At 41.2% G+C, this 24638-nt stretch overlaps 1 protein-coding gene across 1 annotated transcript in view; it reads left to right on the plus strand.

The window, feature by feature from the left end:
• The window catches only part of LANCL2 (LanC like glutathione S-transferase 2), a 34470-nt gene that overhangs the window by 2915 nt on the left and 6917 nt on the right, over positions 1 to 24638 (plus strand). Inside the window, exons 2-6 of the mRNA XM_089532530.1 lie at positions 7687 to 7804; positions 15947 to 16154; positions 19359 to 19506; positions 21027 to 21173; positions 22955 to 23137. Of these exons, the coding sequence (XP_089388656.1) occupies positions 7687 to 7804; positions 15947 to 16154; positions 19359 to 19506; positions 21027 to 21173; positions 22955 to 23137 (804 nt within the window). The remainder of the gene's footprint in view (positions 1 to 7686; positions 7805 to 15946; positions 16155 to 19358; positions 19507 to 21026; positions 21174 to 22954; positions 23138 to 24638) is intronic.

The raw sequence follows: 24638 nt of genomic DNA on the forward strand, positions 1-24638 counted from the left end.
AGGAAGGAGGGAAGGAAGGAAGGAAGGAAGGAGGGAAGGAAGGAGTTAGGGAAGGAGGGAGGGAGGGAAGGAGGGAGGGAGGGAAGGAAGGAAGGAAGGAAGGAGGGAAGGAAGGAGGGAGGGAAGGAAGGAGGGAAGGAAGGAGGGAGGGAAGGAAGGAAGGGAGGAAGGAGGGACGGAAGGAAGGAAGGAAGGAGGGAAGGAAGGAGGGAAGGAAGGAAGGTGGGAAGGAAGGAGGGAGGGAAGGAAGGAGGGAAGGAAGGAAGGAGGGAAGGAAGGAAGGAAGGAGGACGGAAGGAAGGAAGGAGGGAGGAAGGAAGGAAGGAGGGAGGGAAGGAAGGAAGGAGGGAAGGAAGGAGTTAGGGAAGGAGGGAGGGAGGGAAGGAGGGAGGGAGGGAAGGAAGGAAGGAGGGAAGGAAGGAAGGAGGGAGGGAAGGAAGGAGGGAAGGAAGGAAGGAGGGAGGGAAGGAAGGAAGGGAGGAAGGAGGGACGGAAGGAAGGAGGGAAGGAAGGAGGGAAGGAAGGAAGGAGGGAAGGAAGGAGGGAGGGAAGGAAGGAGGGAGGGAAGGAAGGAAGGAGGACGGAAGGAAGGAGGGAGGAAGGAAGGAAGGAGGGAGGGAGGGAGGGAGGGAGGGAAGGAAGGAGGGAAGGGAGGCCCCAGGACAGACTCCAGCTCCCAGAATCCCCTCGCCTTGAAACAGAGGCAGAGCTATGGAATTCTGGGAGATTGGGACTCCTGGCATCTCTCCTTATGGTCTGCGAGTCTGGCACCAAGTTATGGGCCTTTTATACCATCATTGGCTATGTATTATTGATTACAAACAAACAAACATGTTTACATGCATCTGCGATTGTAATTGTATTGTAATATGATGTGAGGTATTCCTTTTACTCGAATTTGTAAACCGCTTTGGAAAAGCAGCATAGAAATAATGATATTATTATTATTATTATTATTATTATACACATCGTTAACATTAAAAAATAAAGATATTATTATTATTATTATTATTATTATTATTATTATTATTATACACATCGTTAACATTGGAAAAAACCACTTCCTATTCTTTAAATTGATTGTTTGCGCTTTCTTTTGACTCTCGACACAAACTCTTTTATATCTGTAAGTATATGCATAGTAAATTCTTTCTGATCTCACTAGTTATACTTCGCATTACTACGCATTGCTCCCATATTATAAATCCCTCGTTTCCTATTATATATCCGTATTAATTGTTTATCTATATTGCTCTGTTCTTACGATAATCCTTTTTATCAACCCACACTGTCATTAGTTAGCACTATAAATATATATCCTTTACTGTGGATCCATTGTACCTTTTTGTGTCATGTTTTATATTCCCCAATCGATTATGTCGGTAAAGTTTAATGATTTGAAACTCCTTTATTGTCTTCCCTTTTATCAAGGTATTCAATAACTGACCGTTCTTCTTCACATTCATATAGTATCATTGGTTTCAGAGGCCTCTGCGATTTCCAGCTAGGCCCTAAAACCCACTCGGTCGCCTTGGTCAAGTCACACTCTCTCAGCCTCAAGGAAAAGCAGCAGCAAGCCTCCTCTGAGCAACTCCTGCCAAGAAAACCCCACGATAGTTAGGTTCACCATAAGTCAGGAATGACTTGGAGGCAGACAACAACAAGTACAGTTTTCCATCTCCTCCTCCTCCTTTGTACAAGAGTAGTATCTTGTTGCTTTGGGAGGTTGCTAATAGGGGGAGATATTCCTTCTCTGGCCTGGAGTGTAAAGGGATTGATAGCAGCATAAGGAGGTGAGAGGTACATTCATTTACGATAGTGATCAGCTAACAGTGCAATCCTATGCATATCTATTCAGAAGTGAATCCCACTGAGTTTGTTGGTGTAAACGGGAGGAAGGGAGAAATGTGGGGAGAAAGCATGTAGCAGCACCTTTAAAATGAATTGGATTTTCTTCTAGCATGAGCTTTCATGGATATAAACCCACTTTTCTGATACAGTACAGGCCTGGGAATATATCCTGGGAATTAGGTGAGACTCGCAAGTAAGTGTATGCATGGTTTCAGACTCAGTTTGATATATAGTTGGCCATAGATTGATAATGGCCTGTTCCAGACTGCCAAAATAAAGCTGCTTGGGGTCTCTTTGGAGGTATGCTGTTTAAATGATGCATGCATCCTAAGAGTCCGGAAGCTGCACCAAAGCTGTGCTCCAGTGCTTAGGAATGGAGTATGGCTTTGGCGCGACCTCCGGACTCTTAGGACCCATGCATCATTTAAATAGCATACCTCCAAAGAGACCCAAAGCAGCTTTATTTTGGCAGTCTGTAACAGGCCACTGTTCCAAAACATTCAAAAAAGCAAGCCTTGATTTTGCCATTTTATATAAAGGGCACTGTTTTACTGTGCCATTGTATTTAATAGGAACTGAGCATCCACAGAAGTAGGTATCCACAGTGGGTTTGGGAACCAAAGCCTATAACTGGGTTAAAAGGGGACAGTTCAGACTTGTGCTGGTTTTTCCTGACCTGAATTCAAGGGGGCTGGCGTAAATTCCCCTTAACCTGGATTTTCCAAGATTGAGCTTTTCCCCGTTTCTTTTCCAAAGGGAATGGGTTCTCCTGGGAACATCATTAGACAGGGTATTTTTTTTAAAAATGACTGCTTATGCACTTATTTGCTATTGCATGGACACAGTAGACGGCACCTTTAAATACGTCATCAGTATGACAAAGGTGTGCATGATTTGCTTGACATTTAAAAAAAAACCTCTGAGTGGGGTTGTGGGTTAGGGGTCGTTTTTTCCTCTTTCCCAAGAAATAAAACCACAACAGACACTGCTCCCAAATTGGTGCAGACTAAAGCTATTGCAGACATATGTTGCTGAGAGATTATATTATTATATGGCTGAGAGAGTGTGACTCCCGCCAAGACTAAACTATCCCAGGGTTTCTTACTAAGCTTTGTTCTGAGGGGCTTGCCATTTCCATCCTCCGAGGGTGATGGATGGCGAGGGGTTGGCCAAACAGGGTGACATAGATACACAATGTTTGATTGACAGTTTAAAAAAATAACGATTGAAATGGTGGCTCCATTTTGAAGTGATACAAATGGTAATATGAATTTCATCAGGATTAAATTGCCATGGAGAGATTCAATGAGGGTAAACGTAGTGGGAACTTTGATTCAGTACTGGATCATCAAAACTCCCCAGATCTACTCGTCACAAAAACACTAGTGTGAATGCCCCCCCCCCCCCCGTGGGTTTTCTAGAGAGAAGGAATGGCTGCTAAACTAACTTAAGTCTGAAATATTGATATATCCAAGTGCCAGTATGCCCTAAATTAAACCTCTTGGTTTCATGATAGGAAAGCGATAGGGAAATGCTTTTAGTTGCATCTCAGAATTTCATGTTTAACCATGGCAGTCACCAGTGAGTATTGCATCATCGAAACTTCAAGTGAAGGACACTTGAAAAGGACAGAGTGTGGAAAGGTTAATTTGAGGGAATGCATATTGTAAATTGGGGTCATCCTGGATCTCTTAGGAAGTACTTTTTCTTTTGCTAATAGAATTTCCTGAACTTTAAAATAATAATAATAATTATTATTATTATTTATATCCCACTCTTCTCACAATACAGGGACTCAGGGCGGCTTCTTTGTTTCCCAGTACTACATGGCCAGAAGGAGGAGTGGCCTGCCTGCATAGATATCCCTCCATACTCAGAACAACACTACCAACATCTTAACAAAATGCAGGCCTGTGACTAACATTGTCAATTTTTCCCTCCTATATTATTTTTAACACCTTTGCCTGATGAAGAAGCCAGGGGAGCTTTGAAACTTTTTGACATAGATTTTATTTTGATTGACCCAGTAAAGATATCACTGTTTTATGGATTTTGGATGTTATTGTACTTTGAGCCAGCATGGTATAGTGGTTTGAGTGTTGGACTGGGATTCTGGAGACCAGGGTTCAAATCCCAGCTCAGGCATGTAACCCAACTGGGTGATCTTGGGCCAGTTACACTCTTTTTGCCTCAGAGGATGGCAGTGGCAAACCCTCGCTGACGAAACATGCCAAGAAAACCCCATGATAATTTTGCCTCAGGGTCACCATAAATCAGAAATGATGTGGAGGCACACAACAACAACATATGGCCAACATTCGTACCCCTGGATAGGTTTCCTAATTTTAGTTGCAGGCTTGTGGCCTCAGTACATGGTGGAAGGGGCAGGGGGGGCCTGCTACCCAGGAAATAGGTATTCTCACTCTAGACCCTTCTAAAATTCCCTGAACTAGACAGGGTTACTGCATGGCGGCAACCTATTCTGGAAGCATCATGAAGCACAACGCATTTGTTACAAGGCCACAGAGTATGGTTCTCTCAGTAGCCAAGCCATTATCACTAATCCATGCTGACTCTTCTCCCTCTTCCAAATCCTCTGATCCAAGAGGAGAGGGGAAGGCTCTGTGCCTGTGAGATCTTTAATGGCCTTTGGAGACTCATGCGGTTTTTGATTGCTTTCCAGACCAACACATTATGAGGATGTTCCCTCACCAAAATCATGTGGCCCTGACAGAAGACTCCAGAGAGGTGAGGTACAGAGGAAGGGGAAATTCTTGTATCATGGTACAAGAACTTCTTCCTGTCTCTGTCTCTTACCTCTCTTGACTCGCTGTGTCTCACTGCTCTCATCCAGCTACAAGAACTCTGTGTGCCAAACCCTGTCTCATCAAATGCTCAAAAAGGATGTTTGTGCTTCTGGGCATCCTGATTTAAAGTTTAATAGGGTTTAAATTGGCACTTAGTCCAAGGCCAGTGAGCAAATGGAGGCCTGGCATTTGGTTCCTCTCTTCCCCCATCTGTGGATCTGTTCTGGATTTTGACCTACCCACTCCACTCCAGTTGAGGCCCATGGTATGCTTAGTAACTCAGTCATAAATCGACATGAAAGAGAAATGCTGCTCTTTGTTTATTTTAAGCTGTTGCTCACATAACTGGAGCAACATCAGCAGAGAACCCAATATTTTGACAGCCTTAATCTGAGAACCAATATTATGACAGGTGACTACAGAACTTATTCAAAAGCTGTCTTCAGACCTCTGGGTGGGGGAGGGATCCAAGGAATGAGTTGAAGTGTGGATATTAACTGTTAATGGACTGTTTGTATGTGCCCTGACATATTTGTGGATTGTACTGCACGTTACATGTAATTAAAGTTTGTTTTAAACTCTGACTGATTCCCTGGGAGCCATGGTACTGATGGTACTTAATGGTAATGGTACTTAATGGTACTTAATGACAAAGCTTCACCAGTGGAGATAATTAGGACATCTTCAGATGATTTAGTGGTGTTTAGTTGTCCAGTGTCTTCTATTGGGTATTGCTGATGCCTGGGAAAGGTACTTATGGTTATCTTTTAAATTATGAACATGATTTTAAGTATGCCAGTTTAAGCATGGACTGTGTGGCAAAAAGCTTTCACTGTTTCTGAAGCAGGATGTGAATGTCATTGATCAGGAGATGAGATCAAGAATTTTTATGTTCCACTTTATATTGTTAATTATTTTGCATTTGCATACTGCCTGGGAGTTGATGGATATATATGTGATACATAGAGGGATATCTATGTAATGTCATCCAATTCCTGCCTTAAAATAAGTCCACAAAAAGGATTAAACTGAAAGATGGTAACTGGTCGTAGATCATCTACTGAACTCCATAGCTGAGCATGGAAGTAAACCTTAATCCACCCCTGTTGCAATATCCACCATACCAGTTCTTCAGTCTGGCATGGTCAGAGGTGTTTAGTAGACCCCAGAGATGAATAAGCTTCCAGTTTTGCAGTGAATCATAGTGTATGCTTGTTTATCATCTGATCACTCATGGAAAGTAGCAGTTGCTTCCTGACAACCAGCTTTATTACTTTTTCTTTGAGTGTAGAAATGTAAAATGGATGATTAAGAGTTGATTGCTACCTGATGGGGTAAACATTTTAGTACTGTTACATCTGGGGACTTATTTGTTCTGCTTTACTTTTTAGGTTTTTAATTTTTAAAACAATTTTCTAGTATTATTAATTTCTCTATTATATATTTTACCAGTGTTTGTCCTAATTACCAACTGTGCTTTAAATAAAATAAAATGATTCTCCAATGAAGGCAAAATTAGTTCTGTGTAAATATAAATACTTCTGTGTACTGGGGAAGTGAAGCTCAAGCTGGGGAAAGTGCCTTACCCCAACATTTTAGAGGGTCTGCCCTTTATTTGGATAGTTCAGTTGTAACAGTTAGTCATCTTGTGAGAAGATCCCATTGAACACAGTGAAACTTACTTCTCAGTTGATGTGTATCAAATATAACCATTAGTCACCCTTTGTATTTTTATGGATGGTGTTACCTTCCATTAAAACCTGATGGATAATCAAACTAAACTTTGGTTTAAGTTAATACAGTAGTCACATAAACCAAAACATTTCACCTTTTTATCAGTTCCCATGCAGCTCTGGCCCAACCAAATAGTCTGTAAAGCCAGCTTTGTGGGGGAAATAGCTTTCCAGTAGTGCCAGACTGATAAAGACAGTCCTTTGGGGAGAAACAGTCCATGTTGTATAGCATGATCTGATGCTATTTGTTTATTTATATTTATATTCCACTTTTCTGTAAAACAGCCAAATGATGTGGAGGAAAACAGTACAACACTATTAGAACCAACAGAAATCTTAGAACATTAAACACAACAATAAAATATCAAAAAAATGTTTTTTTCATTGTTTAAACACATTTGTAAGTAAAAATCAACATCTTAAATGGAGCCCCTAAAGCAACTGTCAACCATTGTAAGCCTTTTGATATTGGAGAGAGGTACCGTATATATTCAACTATAAGTCAACCTTATGTATAAGTTGAGGGCAAGTTTTGAGGCCAAAATTATGGATAGGTTGAGTGTAAAACTTGGAGGCTGCTTCAGTGTGTGTATGTGAGGAGAAAGAGGGAAGCTGGCTTCGGTGTTTCAGCCTTCACTCTGGAGACAGCGAAACCTGTGGGTGGTAGATGGACTGTTAAACAAACAGCTATTAATCAATCACCAAGAACTCTATCTGCTTGGCTCAGGACAGAAAGAAACTGCATGGGGAAATCTGAAAGAGCTGCTATCACATTACCATACTGACCCATAAATAAGTCAACCTGGGATTTTGGGGTCAATTTTTGGGCATAAATTTTTAGACTTATAGACAAGTATAAGGTAATTCCCATATCATGTGCTAGTAAGCAGCCACATTTTGTGCGAACTTGCCATTCTAGCTGGTCTTCAAAGGTAGACATTCATACAATGAACTATAATACAGCTTGAGTATCCATTATCCAGAATTCTCAAATCCAGAATTGCCCAAAATACAAAGTTATTCACTTGGGTAGCTGAGAGAGTGATGCTTTTGCTGGTTCAGTGTACCAGCCATATGTCAACTTGAAGGCACATAACAACAACAACAGGCTGAGAGAGTGTGACCTGCCCAAGGCCACCCAGTTGATTTCCATTACTAACATCCTTAGTATGTAATATCAATGACATGTCTCTCACATTTGGTTCCTACTCACTTTATGGACGACTTCCAGTGTTTCTGTTCTCTCTCCTACCCCGCTTAATCTCTTCCCTAAAATGTGTCCTTCTTGTCTGCAGATCAACTCATATTTCAACAAGAAGGTCACGACTAAAATTAAAGACCTGTTGCAGCAAATGGAAGAAGGGCTAAAGACGGCAGATCCTCATGATTGCTCTACATATACTGGTTGGACAGGTAAGGTTTATTTGACAGTAATCATGAAGATAGATTGGTTCATTGGAGATACTTCACTTCTTTTGTCTTCAAGTGCTGGATTCTAGGTTAAGAATTGATTACCACTGATATTGCTGTACATTTATTCTTAATGTTTTATGCTGCTTTTTGTGAAGCCATGTCAGGGGACCTATTTAATGTTAGGGGTTTTATTCCAACAGTGTTCACACCTCTGTATCAAATAAATGTAAAGTGCATAATTTACACCCCTTAAATTATGCAGCTGGCCTTCTTCATTCAGAAAAAAACCTCCCCAAGCTAGCTAGCTAGCTTGCTTGCTTGCTTGCTTGCTTGCTTGCTTGCTTGCTTGCTTGCTTGCTTGATTTATTTATTTATTTATTTATTTGCAGTATTTATACCCTGCTCTTCAGCCCTAAAGGCTCTCAGAGCATCTTACAGATAGTTATTCAGACGGTTCCCTGCCCTCAGGTTTATAATCTAAAAAGACATGACACAAAAGGAGAAGGGAATGGTGCTGGGGAAGGGGATCGAATCCAGTGGTTCTTCTCTCCCTCTGAACTGTGGACCATGGCAGATGGATTAGAGGAAGGGTCCTTCTTCTTGCTCTGGCTAGGCCTGATAGTGTTGGGCCTGCCTTTTCACTCCCTCCCAGGCCAGATGATGACAGATAGCGTGGAGGGTTGTTCTTCTTTAGGAAGAAGCTTACTTCTGTTTAACCTGGTTATGAGAAAGATGTAATATAGCCTGTTGACATTTGGCACATATCAGTGAGGATATGAATCTTGAAATAACTTTTACCATTATTTGTATATTTACTTTCAACTGATGCTTATAAAGTAGTCTGCATTTTTTTAAAAATATCTCTTGCTTTAGACCTCTTGTTGTGGCTATGTGGACTATCTATTAGAATAAATAATTAATAGTAATAGAACATTCAGCATATTGAAATATGCAAAAAAAAAAGAGAGATTGTATGTACATTATTTTCAGAATTTATAGCAAGTTAGAGAATGTTGTGAGGAGTTGCACATAATTTGTTCCACCTGATTACAAGCTCCTATCTGATTACAAGCTCCTTTTGTTATTACAAGTTGTTTATTTGTAATATTGTAAAAAATATTACACAGCCCTGGATACCTCTTGTGTAAGGTCCTTGCTCATTCCATACTGTCCATATGGCATATCGTAATCCAATATCACAGTGTGCTCTTCATGACACTGCCTTTTTATGGTGGTGGGATTGCCTGCTGCTGTGAGGTAAGAAGCTAGGCTGATAATAGCACTGCTGCTGTTAGAGTCGCCCATATGCTACTGTTAGGGTCACCCATGCACATAAGGAGGAACGAATAAATATTTTTGAATCTATAGTTTACTGCATACCATGAAGCTGTGGACAAGTCTATATAGGGATCACCAAACGCAGTGTTCAAACACAAATCAAAGAACACAAGAGACACTGCAGATTGGGTCAGCCAGAAAAATCAGTAATAGCAGAAGACATTATAAACCATCCTGGCATAAAATGCTATTTGAAAACACTGAAATTCTGGATCATGCCGACAACTATCAGGTCAGAATGCACAGGAAAACCATTACAATCGACAAACAGCTAGACAACTTCAACAGCAAAGAAGAAACCCTAAGAGTAAACAAAGTTTGGCTACCAGTCCTGAAGAACACCAAAATTAAGACCTAGCAAGTGCAGATGACAACCACCCATGGTTTTCCCAACAGACAATGGATCACTAATTAAATATACATCCTGAGGTTTTGCCATTCAACAACAAACCAACACACAGATTAACATGTCAAATCACTTCCTCTCAACCAAGGGTCACACAGTATATATACTCCACTCACTTCCATGCCAGCATTATCTGAAAATGCCAACCAAAGATGCTGGCGAAACGTCAAGAATAAACTCTTCCAGAACACAGCCACATAGCCTGAAAAACCCACAAAAAACCCTGGATGCTGGCCGTGAAAGCCTTTGACTTCACAAGAATAATCTGATTATAAGTTTATTTATTTCTTCATGTTTAATTAATCCGCTGCTTGAAATAAAAGCAAGATAGTCTCTGCCCTCAGGCTTGCAAATTAAAATACATGTATCCATGATACAAAATGAAAAGGAAATGAGGAGGAAAGAGAAATACAAGAAAACTCAGGAATCACTCTCACAAAGATTTTGCAATGACTTCCTGCGGTGGAAACAGTTCAGGGAGAGGAAGAGCCTGCTGAAGCTGGTTTCTCAAGAGAGGCAATGCAGTAGTCCTGTTTTCCTTCCCTCCCTATACTGAAGCCTGGTGCAATGGCTGTGGCTGGGTGGCACTAGAAGGAAAAAAGAGTCACATAGACTTGGCATCTCAGCAGAGTCAGTGGGCTTCATGCCTTTCAGGATTCTTTAAGGGTTAGTCCCTTAAAAGATTTAATCTGAAATAAGGTGGCCCACATTCAGTTATTGAAGTGGAAGATCAGTGTTTTTCCACTGTTCCGTATTAGTGACTCTTGAAAGTATTTGGAGTGTTTTAGACAGATGGATCTGTAGGAGAGGTGACAAAAATTTGGCATTTGTGTTTAGCTTGTTTTAAAAATCTAAAAATAAGGACAGCTTTGTAGTGCTGAATGGTGTGTGTGTGTTGTTGCCTCTCACTTGCTGTTTCTTTGGAAATGGAATGGAACAAAAATATGCAGCCAGGATTAAAGAATTCATTGTTAACTCTCTCTAGTTAAAGAACTGTAAAACAAATCAGCCTTTCACTTTGAATAACAAGGAAGGCGAATGAGTAATATTAGTCCCTAGGTTTTTTGTGGGGTTTTCAGGCTATGTGGCCATGTTCTAGAAGAGTTTATTCCTGACGTTTCACCAGCATCTGTGGCTGACATCTTCAGAGAATGCTTGCCTGGAAAGGAGTTGTGTGACATGGGAAGGCAGGAGTGATTTGCATGTGGATTGTTCTGTTGCTAATGGCAGACCTCAGGGTGGGAGGGTAAAGTAAACCTTGTTTACTTTAAGGGTTTCCTCTTTCCTGTTGAAATTGTCCAGGTGTTTGTGGATTTCAATGGCTTCCCATTGCATCCTGACATGGTAGTTGTTGGCATGGTCCAGAATTTCAGTGTTTTCAAACAGTATTTTATGTCCAGGATGGTTTGCAACATGTTCTGCTACTGCTGATTTTTCTGGCTGACCCAGTCTGCAGTGTCTCTCATGTGCCTTGATTCTTGTTTGCACACTGTGTTTGGTGGTCCCTATGTGGACTTGTCCGCAGCTTCATGGTATGGGGTAAACTCCTGCGGCTGTGAGAGGGTCTCTCTGGTCCTTGGCTGAGTGAAGAATTTGCTGGATTTTCTTCGTCGGTTTGTAAACCATTTGAAGGTTGTGTTTCCTCACCAGTTTCCCTATTCTGTCATTGACTCCTTTGATGTAAGGTAAAAATACCTTCCCTTTTGGTGGTTGCTTGTCTTCCCTCCTCTGGGTTTTTCTGGGCCTGGCAGCCCTTCTGATGTCTGAGCTGGAGTAACCCTTAGCCTGTAGAGCCCAGTCTAGGTACTTCGGTTCATCTTCCAAGAAGTGGGATTCACACATCCGTTTTGCCAGTGTTTTTAAAAAGTTCCTAGGCTTTGCTCAAGAATGCTTGCATATGAGTCTAAAACATTTTTAAAAGTATATGATGTGGGTGTGTGTTAGGCATTCAGTATGTATCCATATATGCTTTAAGGTCTCCTCATGTTTGTATGTCCCTTCCTTGGAGAAACTCAGAATAGAGCAGGGGGTGGCTATTGTAAAGTAGAATAGACTCAAAGATAGTTGGCTTGGCCAAGACAACTCAGTGATCATGGGTGATGTGGGATTTGAACTACATCTCTTTGGTGAAGGTCTAGAGTGCTTTATACGCAACACATGGGCTGTCTGATCCTTAAGAAAATGTTCTGGTGTTAAAAATTACATTTCAATAGATAAAGTGATTCAACAAGAGAGCAATATTTCCTTATACTGTACTAACTTTCTTCTGTAACAGAAAATGGGAAATAATTACTGTTGGACACCACTCCCAAGAAGAGAGAAGGAGCAAAAGGTGCATGAAGGTTTTTATATAAACAGTCAGAATCCAGAATGTAGTACAATATGTTTCTTTTGATTTGTTTAGCGCATTGGAATTGATGTGGTCCATGCACCTATGAGACCAGAAATGTAGTTCAGGTACAATGTGGCCAGTGCTAAAGATGCTTTCCTCTAATTTCATGAGAACAGTTGCTTATGTCAGCCACATACTTTCTAACATGTTGAACTGAAGGGTAGAATCATCACCAGCCCATTGTGAGAATGAATGGCAGCAGCCTAAATTAGGGAACTGGATGGATAATTGCAATATAACAGACAGCATAATTGGCAAGGGAACAGCGTGGAACATATGAAGAGCTGGTTTCCTGCAGTGTGGGCATATAAGCATCCCAGCAATTCTCGCTATCTTTGACTGTTCTAAATGGAGAACATGGCAAGCTTGAGTCTGAACGTTCATTAGATTGTGCAACATAAAGAGTGGAGCTTAGAGTATTACTTTTTAAAATGTAAATCTTTAAAATGGCAAAATCTTAATTTTGTAATTTAAGGCCCTTATCCAGAACTAATATTTCAGTACAGTATTACTCACAAGAAAGTGTTCCCGTGTACTTACGTTGTTGTTGTTGTTGTTTTGCATTTTCATTGTTCTTACATAATTAATTAATAATAATTTGTTTTATTTATATACCGCTATTCCAAAGATCATAGCGGTGAACAGCAAGTAAGCTAATGAGCAAGTAAGCTAATTTGCCCCCAACAGTCTGGGTACTCATTTTAGCGACCTCAGAAGGACGCAAGGCTGAGTCGACCCTGAGCCCCTGGCTGGGATTGAACTCACAACCTTGTGGTTTGGGAGTGAGTGGCTGCAGTACTAAGGCCATCACAAGGTGGGGATCAGAATGAAGCTTCTTAGGTTGGAGGATCAAAGGGACCACAGCAGTAGAGGATAAAATCAGAAACTCACACCGCGGATCACCATTTTGTTGGAAGTAAAGCAGCTGAGCAACTCGCCACTAATGATACCATGAACTCGATTCAAATAATGAGATCTCAGATGGCACTGGTATAATCTGGTGAGAGGAAAGCTTGAGCCAATCTGGAACTGAGAATCGCTCCTATGAAAATGGTATGTCATACTACAGTATGCAAAAAGTCTTGTAGCACCTTTGAGTCGAGCTTGGGCCCTTTTGCTGGTCTTGAACTCGCAACCTTGTGGTTTCGAGTGAATGGCTGCAGTACAGGCATTTAACCACTGCGCCACCAGGGCTCCTTGGTTCCTTTTGGGGGGAAAGGTCACTTGAAAAAGTAAGAAACAACCCCAAAAGCGTGGGGAGAGAATCCCCTTAAAATGTCTCAGAGAAATATTTTTCATCCCTCAAAAGAAATGGGAAAAGTGAACACACTGCCCACCCCACTCGTTCGTGTGTGTGTGTTGGTAGTTATTAATAATAATTAATAAATCTATGGATCTGCATCACAGAGAGGTGCAATATATTTGTATCAGATCTTTATATGTTTCTATGGGGTAGATAACATGTAATTCTCCAGGTATTGTTAGACAACAAGTTTTATCTGTGCACGTTATGAGTGATAGGAAGTGTAGCATTGTGCAGTTGTTTGTCACATAGCTGGAATATAAATGTTTTCAAATAAATTATTCACTTGATTTCCCCCCTCCCTTTAACATGGGGACTGGTGCTGCACACATTTTTAGCCCAATCCTTTATTCATGACATTTATATATCTATGCCACTCAGTGACTGACATGTGTGAACTGACTCCACAGAACAGTGTGTTTGCAATGGTAATAGATGATATAACATTGTTGTGCCATCTGTCTCATGTAGTGGCCATGTGACACTGTAGTCACCAAACAATCAATATTCTAAATTGACCAGGACATGAAAGAGTTTTAAAAGCTGTATGTGCACTGAATTGTACTGATTGCACTGAGCTTATTGAGCCACAGTGTGATTCAAAGAGATGTAGACTTATGTGCTATTCTACTGGAGACCGAACCCCCCAAACCAATGCAATCACACTCATATCAAGGGGTTACCTCTCTGACAGCAGATGCTGGAAAGGGGCTGCAAGGATTTAGAGGAGAGAGCTGTATATCACCTGGCCTGCACTTCACCTCCCAAGTTGGCCTGCTGCCTACTGGTGTGGCCAAGAATGCTGCCCTAGGCATCATCAGTACTGAAGGAAGATCTGCATGCTAATCCAATCAGCTTTTGTACATGGAATGGGAACACTGTCTTGTTCTTAGCTTCAAAAACAGAATGTCTTAAACTGGTAGATTTGTCCTGAGTTGGGAACAGTATATGCTTGTAGTCCTCTTGTGCACATTTTGCCTTAAAGGATTCATGTGCAATGAGGGAAGCAGATGAAGCACCAGAGATGTTTCACATACTGTAGCAGATGAAGTACCAGATATTTTCATGTACAGATAAAGTAGCAGTAAATGCTAATTTACCGTATATATTCAACTATGAATCGATATCATGTATCAAGGGCAGGTTTTAGGGCCAAAATTATGGATTTTGCCATGGCCCATGTATAAGTCAAAGGTAAAAATTGGAGGCTCCCTCAGTGTGTGTATGTGCATGCCCAGCAAAAGAGACTCATAATTGAGGCTTTTTGCTTAATTACAGCGCGCCCTCGGCTTACGCGGCAGATCCGTTCCGCCCCCCCCCCCCCCCCCCGTATAAGCCGAATTCCATGCATGCTCAAGCCCCATTGGAATGAATCGGCCTCATGCATGCGGTGACGCGGTGGCGTGCGCACACCACGGGGGCGTGCCCCATTCTTTCCAATGGGACACGTTGCTGTTTGCGCCCTGCACGCGGCTCTACACAGTTTTGAGCGTATGCTCAAATCCGCGTATAGCGTGCCTGCGTATGACATGGGCGCACTGTAGTTTCAATTTTTGCTTGGTTCTTCACTGCTCAGACAGTGGGTGGGAGAGAGACTCTGTTTAAAAGCAATTAATCACCCAGGACTCTTTGTGCTTGGCAAAAGAGAAATAAACTGCTCTGCTTTCTGCATGGGTAATCTGACCCGTAAATAAATTGACCTGGGATTTTGGTTTAATTTTTGGGCACAAATTTCTCAACTTATAGATGTGTATATATGGTAATATGTTCTCAGCAGGATACATTTTTGTCAACTCATGTTCTAAAAGAGCACCTGGGACCTGCTCTTCACCTTAGAGACAAATTTAAAAGATGCAGTAGAAAAACAAGGTAGCTTCCAGATACCTTATTTGCTCTTCCATTATGTCACTTGCCCTCTTCACGTTACAACTAGTATTTTATGCCAGCACGGCTGGCTGCACATAGGTGTACATACTTTATACCTAGCTTGAGGGGAATGCCTGTTCCATATGCTTTATGTTTGTGATGTGGCAGGGGGTTGGGATGAATACCAAAATCACATGGCCAAGGGAGAGAGAATGCCAAACATCAAGCCCATTAAAGTTGCAGACATGTATACATTTATTATATAGTATTTATTATCTAAGCACTTGAGTGTTATTGTCTAGCAGCATGTATAATTTGGACCAGCCTGATAATCAATTGGTGGGACATGACCCCAAGTCTGGTTATGCCCAAAACTGGCCTAGAAGCGCCATTTGTTTTTCTAAGGTTGGAACCAGGCTTGCCTTTCATTTTATGGAAGAAACAGATCCAGAGGAGGCTTGCAGGTGGTGAAAGTGAGGAAGCACATATCTGCAGATTCCCCACTTCCCATGCCATTCCAAAAGATCACCTAACCCTCTGGAACAACTTTTCAAGGGGTTGCAAAAAAGGAGGGATTAGTGAAAATCAGCTCTTACCCCATGGCCCTCCACCTGGAGTGTTCTGAAAATGGGGCTCCATCTATGGGAAGTCTGGGAAATAGATATGATAAAAAGTCTCCTGTTCTAGTTTGCAGTTAAGTGTTTCAGAGTTCTGAAAATGTTAACAGTTATTGATATAGATTTAAAGTAATAACAAAAACAATAAAATTCTCCTTATTGGATGCAGAGGAAATGGGAGAACAACATATTTATTTTGTCTTCTGTATGGAAACCGTAGGTATAGCCCTCTTGTACCTTCAGCTTTACCGTGTGACAAAGGAACAAAGTCACCTCCAGCGATCCCTGGATTATGTGAAACGAATACTTCGGAATCTGAATGGCAGACGGGTTACTTTCCTCTGTGGTGACGCTGGACCTTTAGCCGTGGGAGCAGTGGTGTACCACAAGCTGAAAAACAACACTGAATCCAAGGACTGTGTAACAAAGTGAGTGCTTATGTTTGCTTGCGGATAGATGCTGTTAACAGGCTGGCTCTTGGATAAATAGCTTTCTGGGCAAAGTGTACTTTCAATATCCATCCATCAACTTCACAGCCTATTTTAAAAATTATAAGGCATAGAGTGTTTAATGTATTTCACATGCTTACGGTGTTTAGTGATATCATCTCAAAATATATGTTCTACTGAGTTCTATCTAGAATCAATGATAGTAGACTGAATATTGAAAAAGAAATATGCTTCAAAGGTAATTATTTAAACTTTATTTTTATCACTAGTATCCAAACAACCTGTAGAGCCGGGCTAGGAATTGTACAGCCCTCCAGATCTTGTTGGAATACAATTCCAAACAGTTTTAATCATCATACCCAGTAGGGAAGGAGGCTGGGAGTTGCAGTTCAGCATTTGGTGGGCTAAGCAATTTCCAACCCCAACTACAGAGCTTTGAAAAAAAGAAAAAAGACATTTACTGCTTTGCTTCAGTCTCACTCACTGCAAACAGTATAGTTAACAAATCCCAAATCACTGAGCTTAGTTTGTTACCCCTGCTTCTTTGAGTCATTGCCCAGAGAGAGCACCCAACTTGCCCATCTCTAAGCCAGGCCTGATTATAAGTCTACTAAACATTATTTGGTGGTTGGCATGAGTTCCAGCACAGTGGAGTATTGTTTTCTGTATGCAGAAGGACCCAGGTTTAATTCCTGGCATCTCCAGATAGTAGAGCTGGATTTCCTTATCTAAAACCTCCAGAAAGTTGTTGCCAATTAGTTTATACAGTACTGAGTTTAGATTATCATATGGCATGATTATTTTACATGTGCTTATTACATATTGAATATTTATTGTATAGTAGTTATAGCTAATGTCAGAGGCAGTGTATTGTAGTGATTTGAGCATTAGATTCAAATCCAAGGTCACCCAGTGGGTTCGAAACTCACTGGATGACCTTGGGCATGTCATATTCTCTCAGCCTTAGAGGAAGACAAAAGCAAGCCCCCTCTGAACAAAGCTTGCCAAGAAGTCACACAACAACAACAACATATCTATTGTTATTATGTACTCTGCAGTGAACGGGGTTTTTATCCAGATGTGGGTGCCAAAATGGTGTAGGAGTTATGCAGGCCTCCAGCAGTTACTGGATTGCACATCCCAAGAGCCCTTAGCCATCATTGTAAGTTGTGGGAGAGCCAGTGAGGTGGAGTGGTTTGGTTGTAGAACTAGGCTCCTGGAGACCAGAGTTTGAATCCTCTCTTGGCCATGGAAGCCCACTGGATGACCTTGGGCAAATCACACTCTCTCAGTCTCAGGGAAAGGCAACAGCAAAACCTTCTGAACAAATCTTGCCAAGAAATTTCTGTGATAGGGTCTCCATAAATCAGAAGTGACTTGAAGATACACAACAATAACATCAACAACAAGTGGAATTTGCATTCCAACAGTAGCTGAAGAGCCTCATTATTTGCACTCCCAGTTTAAGCCATCTAATTAATTAAACCCTGATTCTGATTGGAAGTTGATTGGCTGTTTTAAGTGCAAAATGGCTCCCAAAAATGTTTGCAAACCTTGATTGTGGTTTCTGTTGGACAGAAAATAATTTGGAGTTAAGCATCAGTTAGTACCCATGTTTTTGTGCTAGTTTGTGACTTCATAATCTTGGGTATTGTAATCTCAGTCATTGCAGCCTTCCCCAAATCAAGAGATAAAAGGACACAATCAGTCTGAATGTAACAACAGCAGAAGATGAATTATCTGGCAGTGGTAATTCCCTTGCAAATCAATGAGAATGGGTGAAAGGGAGGTCACTTCAGTTCACAGAATGATTTAAAAGCCCTGAGGATAGCAAAAGTACCTACAAAGCAAAGTGAGCCACCACACAAGGATAATAAATTCTGACTCGATTAGGTGCCTGTGGATGGTAACTATCACTTTCCACCTACAGCATGAACGAACTCTATCCAGCTTGCTCTGTTTTGCTTCCTGTAATATTTTCATCCTTGACTTTTTTTTTAAAAAAAAATGGATCCAGATGTTTCTGAATTGCTTTCCTATCACTTTCCTGCTTTGGAACTGAGAACAGTGACCTTTGATGGATAACTGCCAAGAGCCTCCCATTTGTATTCTGTGCTGTTGCTGTACCTGTTAGCATTCTGCCAACATCTCTCCCTGAGTCTGATATTGCAGATTAGCTCTCGAGGACTCAGCCTACAGCCCTTCCAGTGCAGTTTATATTTAGAAATTTAATCAATCTCCTCCTAACCCACACTCTCTGTGAGATTAATCTCTGTCGTATCACTTTTGATAGGAATATTTCCATTTTAGATGGAATTCCATTCTCTACTGAGAAGAGTCAGGAGGGATTGCATGCAGCTGGACTGTTTTGTACAGAGAAAAGAAAAGTAAACTAAAATATAGCTAACATTGTTTAATGTTAATTAGTTATTATTAATATCATTTAACTAAAAATAAGTTCCACTGGAATTACTTGGGCTGACTTCCAAAGGAATGATCTACCATCAAGAAGTCTGTTTGGAGGTTGATCAGTATGTGCATCTGAATCTTTCTCTCTTGAACTCTCTTCCACTTTTGAGCAGTCCTTTCCAACATCCAGGACTCGTGTGTTATCAGCCACTTTTGAAAATTAAAATTTAGCAGTTTACAATGAGGCTAAGGGAAAAAAACTTAATGAATTTATTCACATAGAATATATCCACACTGCAGAAATAAAGTAGTTTGACCCCACTATAACTGTCATGATGCCATCCTGTGAAACCTTGAGATTTGTAGTTTAGTGAGATAATCAGCCTGGTCTGTCAGAGAGCATATTTATTTCATGTAGACGAGTGTAAGAGATATCTTAGGTTGAATTAGTCTCGCAAAGTGGTTTTCCAGTTTTCCTCCCTGACAACCTGCTTTTCCATATCATCTGACCACATAAATTCCTGCATTGGTCACTTTTGGCACCCTTGCAGCTGAAAGTAAGGGAACTAATTCTCTTCCACTCATGAAAAGCTTTACCACCCAGTGGCTTGATGGCAATGTTTTGTTTTGTTTTCCCTCATTATGGCAACCAAGTCTTTGCAGGAAAATAACCTTGCTTTCCTTCCCCCAACTGCTCTTGGCTGATATCTTCTAATGAAGGAGAGCTAGACTGAGAGATAGGTCAATTCTTTCTCCACTTTTGTCTTGCCTCAGACTTTTACAACTCCAGAGAATAGTCCTCGCCACAGATTCTGACCTTCCAGATGAGCTGCTTTATGGAAGAGCTGGTTACCTGTATGCCTTGCTTTATTTGAATACTGAAATTGGTCCTGAGACAGTACCACAGTCTATTGTCAAAGAGGTAAGGGAAATCATGCTTCCAGAATTTCCTGTTCTTGAATAGCAGGGTGTTCCAGAGGATTAGCCCCCATACAGAAAAGGCCTGGCCTTGTCATTAGGCAGGAGATTTGGACTATGCTGTTTGGGTGGTAAAAAGGATCTTGAGGGATTATATAACTCATACGCCAAAACAACACGGCTGACTTAATTATTCTGCACACTATATAAATATAGCACTATACAAATATAGCAGTATGTTTCCACTTTAACTGCCAAGGTTCCATTTTATGGAATCCTAGGATATGCAGTTCAGATCTCCACTTCCTCACCAAACTACAAGTCCCAAGACTTCATAGAATTCAGCCTTGGCAGTTAAAGGGGGATCATAGTGTTATATTGATGTAGGGTGAAAGAGCTTTTGACTTTGCTGCCTCAGGCAGCAAAATGTCTTTGGTTAGCCCTTCAACATGTGGGGAGAGAATGCTGGGCACAACGACTTTCAATTATTCTCACATTTTATCTCAGTTTATCATTTCCCATATATTGGCAGCTTAGATAATAGAAAACTGTCTCCTACCCTTCTGAGCTGCCTTGCTTTTTTCAGATATTATTTTGGCCGGCCTGCATTTTCCTCAGCATTTCCCTCATTCTTGTGCTTATCCAGGACCAATGGAAAGCATGAAATCTTGTCCCAATATATAATGGTAGGCATATGGTAAGACCATGGGAGTGTGTGCTGTACTTGATTTTTTCCCTCTCAAGAGAGAAATAGGGGAGCAGATACAAGTAGAAGAGGGAGAGTGTTTAGCATTAAAGGAACTATGTATAAACAAAAACAAAGTATCTACATAGCGCTCAGGTATTGCCACAGAAAGTTCATATCTGCAAAGCAAGGGGAGTATACTCAATAATTATAAAATGTATTTTTAAAATACTGTATATATGAGAGAATAGTGGCATTAATGGTGTCACAAACAATGCCCCATGATAGCCCTACAACACCTGTACAAGTCCAGAGCTTTGGAAAAGTTACTTTTTGACCCAGATGGCCAAAATGTCCATGCTGCATACGAGTCCTGGGAGCTGTAGTCCTTGCTGTCAAAACCTTTCCTCAGCTCTGGTATAGCTACATTTTACACTTTCACTATTGCTATAAATCTGTTTATGAATGGGCAATACTGTATACATTTTACCAGCAAGAAGTTCTTGATTTTCATAGAACATATGACATGTCAACAGGAATGCTACCTGAAAAAATCCTTGATCTTCTTGCAACCAAGGATTATCTCTGAGAGGACAGTTGCAGCAAGAGCGATTTCGACTGATTTCCATGAAGACATAATTGTTGCAGTTGGGGGGAAATAGTTTTAAGATGCACTTCTATATGCATGGACCTTCTGTGTGTTTGTGTGTGAAAGAGAGAAAGAGAGAGAGAGAGATTTATGTTCCTCATAAGAATGACTTGACCACAGATTATGCTGTCCAGATGTGAGGAATTTTCTCAGAATAATTGGTTATCTACTGTCTTTCTGTCTACATTAGGTAGTAGATTCTATCATTGAATCAGGTAAAAACCTCTCCAGAGAAGAACGAAAGAATGAACGCTGCCCACTGTTGTATCAGTGGCACAAGAAGCAGTATGTTGGTGCAGCCCATGGCATGTCTGGGATCTACTATATGCTGATGCAGGTAATACTCCATGGTATATGTTTGTCAGAGTTTGGGAAATCTAGTCTGGCTCTCTGTTCATTTTGTTTTTATACTATGGCTCCCAGATTCTCCCCCAAATTGTAACTTTTGCAAGATGTTCAGTTTGTTGTCCAAATAACATTAAATTAATGGTTAAACTGGGACTGTCTTCTCTGTTGGCCTTTCCAGACGCATGATCTCTCTCTATCTCTGCCTCAACCTCACTGCTAGCAAGCAATGCTTCACTGAAAGGGCCTGGGGCACAAGCCCATCTGAAAGTCACTATCACTGAAATTGGAGCCACTGTTCCAGTGAGTGGCTTCTAGTTGGGGAATCTTCAGTAGTGAAGGAAAGATCCTCTGCATGTGTCCGCAACCAATTGTCTTAATGTAGGTGACCACCACTGCTCAGTGATTGAGCACATGGTTTGGTTAAAGAACATCCCCAGGTCTCCACTTAAAGAAAAATAAAGTAGCTGGTGATAGGAAGGACCTCTACCCGAGATCCTTGCGAACCATGGGCAAATAATATAACTTTGGTATAGTGTTTCTTTTGCCCTTGCTACCTCCTGACTGCATGCCAAATAGATAGACTCAATCAGAGAGATCATGAGCCTGAATTTGCAGGACCTAAGCAGAGCAGTGAAGGATAGGGGGTCTTGGAGATGTCTCATCCACAAGATCATCATGAGTTGGGGTTGACTCGGAGGCAGTTAACAATAAACTTACTGTCTTCTGGAGCTCAGGATTAGATTCAAAAAGGGGTCTGGAGTGGAGTCCTAGGAAGCTCTGGCTCAAACAAAATTTATCCTGGCTGAGCCATTCCTGAGTCATCTTGTTACTGTGCTGGCTCATCCATTTAATACTTAGTGCTAAACTGACTCAGACAGATTGATATGAAAACATGAGAAATAAGCATGGGGCTTCCTCTCCACTGCTGCTGCTGCTGCAATCCACCATGGTCCAAGAGAGTGAAATTTGGAAAGGGCACATAGTGTCCTAGTCAGACTGGGAGGTGAGGTAGAACTGGATACAGAAGTAAGGGTAGAAGGTATATTAAATTCCACATGTAGCAGAATAGATAAGAGGAGAAAGAAATTTTCCTGTCTTCTTCAGTAACTTAGGCCTGGTACAGGTGGGCACTTTGCGCCAGCCTGGGACTGACATTAGGGTTAGGTAGGGCTGGGTGTCCACATGCACCCAGCCCTACTATTGGGCTCAGATGTCATGATTGCAGGCGAACACGCCAATGGTGCCCCACACGCGGCATAAAAAGAACCCGTAGAGAGTGGATTCTTTTTAGGCCTCCCAGAGGCCACACCATTTGTCTGCTGTGGCTTCCATCTGGGGCAGAAAGGGGCAGCGTTTTGCTGACCCTTTCTGCCAGTCTGTATCCCTTTTCAGTTGCCAGGCCTGCTTTTTAGAATTGGTGCTAATTCTAATTTTGAACTCATGTAACACTAACACAGCAAATTTATGTTTAGCAAAGTTAAAGTTCATTCAGATTCAATAAGAAGTGTTATTTTGCATGTTGGAATGCACAAAGTCAGCTTCTAAATTCAAGAGTCATTACCAAAGTGTAAGTTCATTTTCTTTCAGCACAGTAGATTTGAGTCCCATGGTTACATTGGCCCAATCCAGCAAGATAATCAAAGGCAAATATAGAAGTCATTTTCCAGATTCCTCAGTGTGAATGTGGACAAACATGGTTTCATGGGAATATGCAGACCATATCATTGTATTTTCCCCCTGAAAATGACACCTTCCTTCCTTGCTTTTTAGCCGGCATCCAACGTGGATCAGGAAACTTTGACAGAGCTGGTGAAACCAAGCATCGACTACGTGCGTCATAAAAAATTCCGATCTGGGAATTATCCATCATCTTTAAGCAACGAAACAGACAGGCTGGTGCATTGGTGTCATGGTGCCCCAGGAGTCATCCATATGCTCATGCAAGCATATAAAGTATGTCCTTGTTTTGCAAAAATGTACGGGATGGGAATATGCATATTTAAAAAATGAACGTTGAGTTTTCAGATTGCTAACAGGAGCCTATCTGGTGCCCAGAAGTATAGAAGAATAATTTATTTCTTCGCTTTGCTATAATGGCTCATAAATGTATAATTAGACTTCCTCTGTTGCATGGGTTAAAAGAATTATTTTTATTAACCATAAACAGCACCATCTCAGGATCTCTTTCTGGGACAGATTAGTGAATGGTACCCCTACCCATCCATATCTCAGTGCACAGTACATGCCTGCCAAGTGATTTTGAAGCATGGGGTAGATATCCCAGAAGTATTTGTCTCCATTTGTGGCAGTAAAAAGAAAATTACATGGCTAACAATTTTCTACACTGTTGGGACATCCATAATTTGTTGCCCAATCTGGCTACATCACTTCACCTTATTATTATTATTTTTTTTTTTGGGGGGGGGGGTTCAGATATCTGTGTGCCGAACACACTTCATCCTTGACTAGTGAGGACTCCCCTAGTGCTTGTGCCTGCAGCATTTTTGGTACTCAAATGAGAAAAAGGCTGCAGGGAGACCAAGATATGTCAAAATTGCCCCATATTCATGGTAATAGGCGTAAGGACGATCCCTTGCTCATCCTAATCAAGATCGGAAGAACTAGGAAAGTTGTTACATTAAGAGGATATGTGAGAGAAGCACAAGTCTAATTCTCCCTGTTGTGTGGAAGATTGTTTTTGAAAATGAAGAGATTTTCAGAAGCAGTTTTTGATTTTGATTTGATTTGATGTTGGGTGTGGGGGACAGGGGGGTTAGCTATTCAAAGAAAAAAAGTTTTGAATTGTTCAAATCTAAGCCCCACTTAGAATTCTTATTACTATTTTATCAACTCCACCCTTGGTTTCCATAAGCAAAAGAGAGATCCAGTCTCACTTCACCCAGAAAGTCTTAAGATGACTTTGGTCAGCCTACTCAGTCTTACCATCCATGTAGGTGCTATCAGGATAATAGTGCTGATCTGCCAAATAGGGCTTTTGGAAGGATCTTTGAGGAAGGATCATTGATACATGAAAAACTGTCCCTACTTGGAATAGATAACTGAATTGAGGCTGCCGTACTTTGGCCACATCATGAGAAGGCATGACTCATTAGAAAGAATGATGCTGTGGGAGATAGAGGGCAGTAGAAAGAGAGGAAAACCTCATGCCAGATGGGTTGACTCGGTTAGGGAGACCACGGGCCTGAGCCTGCAGGATCTGAGCAGAGTAGTAGAGGGTTTGGAGATGTCTCATTCACAGGGTCGCAGTGAGGTGAGGTTGACTCGAAAGCAGTTAACAACAATCTTGAATTATTTGTGCAGAAAGAAAAAGTAGACTGGATCCATGAAATTATTCAACATTATATATTACTAAAAGGAATACAAAAAACCTCGGTAGAACCTATTGGTCTCATCAGCAGTATGTGGGAGTTAGGAGTTCCATTTACAATTTTTA

The sequence above is a fragment of the Sceloporus occidentalis genome, unplaced genomic scaffold, assembly GCF_023333645.1.
Source record: "Sceloporus occidentalis isolate IW3139 unplaced genomic scaffold, rSceOcc1.0.p SCAF_7, whole genome shotgun sequence".
Lineage (NCBI taxonomy): Eukaryota > Metazoa > Chordata > Lepidosauria > Squamata > Phrynosomatidae > Sceloporus > Sceloporus occidentalis.